This window comes from Gavialis gangeticus, unplaced genomic scaffold, assembly GCF_001723915.1.
Source record: "Gavialis gangeticus isolate Ggan-Ray unplaced genomic scaffold, GavGan_comp1, whole genome shotgun sequence".
In the NCBI taxonomy this organism is placed as follows: domain Eukaryota; kingdom Metazoa; phylum Chordata; order Crocodylia; family Gavialidae; genus Gavialis; species Gavialis gangeticus.
In genome coordinates this window covers 14,477,266-14,483,110 of record NW_017729026.1, presented here as the reverse complement: position 1 = coordinate 14,483,110, position 5,845 = coordinate 14,477,266, and the positions used below count along the sequence as shown (strand labels likewise).

At 40.3% G+C, this 5,845-nt stretch overlaps 1 protein-coding gene across 2 annotated transcripts in view; it reads right to left on the bottom strand.

Moving 5' to 3' along the window:
- The window catches only part of TBC1D32 (TBC1 domain family member 32), a 238,286-nt gene that overhangs the window by 203,403 nt on the left and 29,038 nt on the right, over positions 1-5,845 (bottom strand). For both annotated transcript variants that reach the window (XM_019520032.1, XM_019520033.1), the window contains exons 6-8: positions 1,334-1,412; positions 1,075-1,178; positions 911-972 (exon numbers count right to left, since the gene is read on the bottom strand). In XM_019520032.1, coding sequence (XP_019375577.1) covers positions 911-972; positions 1,075-1,178; positions 1,334-1,412 — 245 coding nt within the window. The remainder of the gene's footprint in view (positions 1-910; positions 973-1,074; positions 1,179-1,333; positions 1,413-5,845) is intronic.

Genomic DNA, 5,845 nt, shown 5'->3' with positions numbered 1-5,845 from the left:
CCCCCCTGGGGCCTGAGGGGGGCCCAGTGGGGGGTGACTGTTCCGGTCCCTGCTTAGGAAAAATCGAGGCAAATAAATCGTTAAATATGTTGGCTTTGTCGTCTGGTGTGACGACCAAATTTCCTACAGTGTCCTGCAGGGGCCCCACATTACCCGGAACCTTCTTTTTACCCCCTATGTATTTAAAGAAGGGCTTCGTATTGTCCTTAATCTGGGAAGCTAATCCCAGTTCCATCTCGTCCTTAATCCGGGAAGCTAGTCCCAGTTCCATCTCTTTTTGGGGCCATCCCCTGGCCTTGAACTTGCAACCCCCTGGCTGTGGGGCCAGTGGCCAAGCCTCTGAGCCAGGGCTTCAGATTGGAGCAGAAAGGAGGGCCACAAGCCTCAAAACAATGAAAAGGGCTGGAGCCTCCGAGTCGAACCCTGTTAAGTGGGTTTAGATAGGGAGGCCGAGCTAGAGAAAGGTAGGGGTCAAGGCCCATGGAGGCGGAAGACCCCAACATACGAAATATAATAGGCAGTCTCCCGCTTACAAGAACATCAGTATAACAATTTTCCATCAAGACGTGGCAGAACAGTACAGAGCAGGACACAAGAAAAAACTTAAAGGGACTTCAAGGGCACCCCATGTAGGGCATGGATAACAGGGAAGATGGCGCTGGGGAAGGCTTACACTGCCCCAGTTTATCTTCAAATTACTTCAAGGCAGAGCAAATGAACTAACATACATTAAGCTCCCTTCCACTTTTAAAACAGTATAATTTGCCCATTCCCTCAGCCACTCCCTATCTCCCTGACAAATACACATTTGTATACACATTAAAGGCACAGCATTTATCAAAATACTAGTAATGATAACATTAAGAAAATCATCTTAGAAAAAACTGGCCCATTATACAAGGTAACATACTTTTCTGGATGACGTATCCAAAAAGATGGAGCCTCTCTCTGGTATTCATTTAAAAGACGTACCTGTGAACATAAGAGTTACAATAAAAAAGGTAAATAATACACATTTCAATAGCAACTTTAAAGGTTAGAAAAACTAAAATAAAATAGAAAGCTAATGTGTACCTTTTTAAGTAAACGAACTATGTCTGGATTAGTTACATCTATACCAGCTGAAATAGTATGAACATGATTTTCTCCAGAAAGAAAGTACAACTCTAAGTGTTTTGCTGAAAGAAAGAGGAAAAAAAAAGGAAATTCCCACAATATTATTTGCCATCTGAGAATCCTGTATTTTTTTTTAAAGAAATTTAAATTTTACTTTTTAAGTGACTAACAGGTTTATGAAACCAACAAGAAAAACCCCCTCCTAAAATGTACTTGCCTAAACTTGTGTAGACTTCCCTTGTCATACTAAGTGGAGACGAAGAAAAGGCCTTTGCATAGAATCTCAAAATTCTGTCCTAGGATAAACCAATAAAAGAAATAATTTTAGTGTCTTACATTGAAATATTTTCTTATATGGTACAAAATATGATGTAACAGTTAAAAATTAACACATGTTTAATTAATAATCCCTATCCCAACGAAGGGGAATCTACACCAATGTACCAACTACCACATTAGTCTCATCGGTCATCCAAGTAAGGTGGCTTCTTAGAATAATATGAACCAGGTTCAAGCTGCAAATTGAGATTGTGTTAGCAGAGAATAAACTGGATTTAGATCTAGAAGAAGCACCAAAGACCAGATATTCAAATTCAGAATCAGGTGAGAAAAGTACCATGACCACCAAAAAGAACTCCATCATAATTTCACAGATTTTAAAATAAAGTTTTTTGATAGGATGTAGTGAAAAGCACTTTAGCTAACCGTGAAGAAGCATAACATCAGTCCTACACTGGTAAGTCTTATAGAAGAACTCTACAACAACACAAATAGTATAGTCCTGCTTAACAACAACATTGTGGAGTGGTTTGCAACATCAGTAGAAGTATGCCAAGGATGTCTTATCTCACTATGTTTATTTAATTTATACCTGGAACAAATCTTGTCAGATGCTTTAGAGAACTTCACTGGAACACTGTCAGTTTGGATAACAAGAAATTAACAAGTTTTCATTTGCTGATGACATTAATCAAATACCTGGAACTACACAAGAGCGTAAGAACATAACAGAAAGGCTGCATAAGTTTACAAAGAGACATGGAATGGAAATTGGTGTGGAGAAGAGCAAAATAATGATAACATCAACCAGTAGCAATGAAGATTCATCAGTAAAAATTGGTTATGAGAAGCTAGAAAAAATAACACTTTAAATGCCTTCAAGCAAGCATCACAGAAGACGCTACATAGGAAAAAGTAAAACTAAGAATAGCCATCCCCATTGGACAACTGGCAAAAACTAAATAAAAACTGGACAAGCAGCAACATAACAATGAAAACGAATTTCCACCTACTACTAGGGTTGCCAACTCTGAAGCTATTCTGGGAGATTCCCCCCCCCCCCCCCCGAACATGAAGTAATTTAATTAATAGGGGTTCACCAATACAGATTTTTTGGGCCAGTACTGATGGCCGATTTTTTTTTTTTTTCTTCAAACGAGCCATATCGGCCACTACTGATTCAATTACTGATATGCAGCCTGGCAGCTTGGAGAGCAGTGTCCAGCTGGTAAGTCTGTTGTGGGGCAAGAGGGGAGGGAAGGAGTGTGGGGGGAGGCACCACACAGCTGGGGTAGAGAAGGGGACAGAGCTGCAAGCGGGTTGTACTGTTCCTAGTCATAATCTCAATCTCCCAGATTGCTTTCAATAGTCACTGGGAGATAATGCCAATTCCGGTAGATTCGCAGCCGACCCAGGAGGGTTAGCAACCCTACCTACTACAGAGGTGGGCAAAATACAGCCCACGAGCAGAATCTGGCCTACCAAATACTTTCATCCAGCCCACGGTGCCCCTCAACAAATTGCTCCTCGTCCAGCCCTTCTGCCCATGAGGGTGGGAGCAAGGCACAAACCCTACTGTGTCTCACTCCCACCCTACAGGCAGAAGGGCACAGCAGGGCAAGCCTTCACCTTCTGGGCAAGGCTGCTAGGTCCTACGGGACCTGCTCTGCTGCCATGGTCTCCTACTGGCTTTGAGTAGCAGGTAGGAAAGCAGTATGGGCAGGGCTGAAGCTGGATAAGAGCACAGAGCATAGGCCTAGGGCTGGCAGCAGCACAGAGCCCACACCCAGGGGGTGGTGGTAGCACAGAACTCAGCTGGGCTGTGTGTGGGTGGTGAAGGAGTGTGGGGACCCACCCACACACTCCCCTCCCCATGGCACACAGCCCCGGCAGGCAGTGGCAGGAGCAGTAGGTGGGGTGCCCACACCCTACCATACACATGCACACATCCACACCCCGCCCGACAATATACATGACTAAGAATATAAATGAGCTATTATGCAATCACTTCTATATACAGTATGCAAACACAAATCATGACAAAAATATCTTTCATAATAAAATTAAACTTTTAGCAACACTAAGTCGGCAAATATGAATCCTCACTCAAAATTATAAGAAGAAAGATGCAATGATTTGGACATTTAACAAGAAGGCCTGGCACCCTTACCAAGAGCATCCTGCAGGTTGCTGTGGAAGGATGAAGAAGAGGAAGACCTAAGACAAGCTGGACCACCAACGTCAAAGACTAGGCGGGATTAAAACTGACTGATTCTACAAGGATTACAAAAGACCAGGAAGAATGGAGGAAAGTTACTGCCACATCAAAGGTTGCCCAAAAATCAGTGCAGCCTCAGGACTGACTTGACTTGACTAAAAATTATTCCATGTTATATTCAGCATTGCATTTTACTTATATTATCTAATAAATGTGCCCTGTATTATACAAGAATACAAAATAAATTTGTGGCCCTAAAAACTTACAACCTAAAACCAGGCAGAGACATTATACTTTTACTGGTATAAGTGATCAGAAACTGGGCTATAGCTGTAACAGAACAGAGATTTAGCACATAGACTGCTTTAAAAATGGTGGAACTTGGTCTAAGACTTGCCCTGCTCCCCAAGCCCCCAAATAGGCAAACATGCATTCTGTTCATTACCAATCTAAACTATGACGCTTACAGAAAACCGTGCAATTTAAATTGATTCTGCCTCAGGGTTTTTAAATGTCTACACCTAGCCTAAAAGGAAAAGTGTCCCTGTTTTGCAATTCACTTCACCAGACCACAGCCCCACTGATCTATGCAAATGCAGGATAGGGGTCTACATTAACACATTTTTAATACTGGCCTTCAATTATTTGATATCAGTAAGATGCAAACAACTCCCCAAATAACACCACCAAATAGGTACAAATAGGATAAATAAACGATATCATTGGAAGCAGCTACAACTCCTTTGGTTTTGGCAAATTAGAGAGAAACTGTATGAAAAAAACTGCATTTATGTAGTTGTTTCCCCTCAGGAAAGTGCCCCATAGATAAAGCCAAAACAAACAAAAACAGACTAGGTTTTTTAATCCACTGCATATGCATCCCAACTCACACTTCAAAGAGTTTTGTAACTCATCCAAAGTTTAAGGGAAATTACTATAACAGTTTGCATCAAGTAAATACTAGAAATAAAATATATAGAAAGATTTAACATTATACTAAAAGTTTATATGCATGAATGCATGCACACACCAATATTTATTTCCTTTGGAATGCTGGGAGATCGTTAGTTAAAAACAACCCCTCCCTCCCCCACCAAAAAAGTGCTTTAAAAATAACTATTTTGTTTAATTTCAATGACTAACAATTTGGAGAGGGGAAGTCTTTGTTAAAGATGCATTCATGTCCCCCCCTTCAGTGAGTACTCTCTTATACTTGGAGAATTTCCTAGGAAAACCGGGGGGGAGGGCCGTGGAAATAAGTTTAAAGTAAGAACAAGCAGGAAAAAATGTTTAAAAAGCAAAAAAAATTGTATTCCTCATACAAAAAAAGAAAAGGAAAAAAGTTAACTGTCTGGGATTAAAACAGCTTTCTCACTTATGTTCCACACCACTGGGGGCATGTCTACACAAGACACTTAATGCACAGTAGACTAATTGTACTGCGCATTAGCACGTCATGACAAATGTTGTGCTAATGCACAGCAGATTTAAATCTACTGCGCATTAAGCATTACGAAAATACCATGTGCCAGCACTACTGCACAGTAGTGCCAACCAGGGTGGATAAAAATCAGCTATCTTCTTATTTTAAAAAATGGATTATTTTTATTTAAATCAGATTATTCTGATTTAATCATACTTTTGATTTTTTGTTAAGATGCTTTTTAAAAATAAAGCTATATAAAGATAATTTTAATTTAAGATAAATTAAAGCTCAAAGATATCATCACAGAATTGGGATTATTCTAATTTTATAGTATTTGAGACCACATATTCATATAACCTTTTTATAAAAGTTTTATAAATAGGTCACAACAGGCCATGGACTATATTAGGGGCCCAATCTTATGGGGTCCCCAGAGGCTCCTCTATAGATTAAAAATTAAAGAAAATCATACTACCCAATGGGACTTGGTGCTCACTCAGTCTAGAAGATCCCATTAAGCATCTCTGTGATGCTTAGTTTCAGTTCTCAAACTGTGGATTTGTGTCTCAAGATAACATCCTTGTTAACAGCAGTATATAGAGATAAGAGATAATAGACCTGATTACCTACCCATCAGCCCTAAGGTCTACACAGAGTCAAGACCTTGTCTTTCTCGAATAGTGCAAAGTTTCAAGAAGGTAAATGAACAGAGGGGGTGGAGTAGATCTGGGCAAAGAAGAGGAGTCTGAAGATGAATGCAAGGAGGGAGGGCAGTAGCAACAAAAGAGAAACATTTTGAGCAGAAT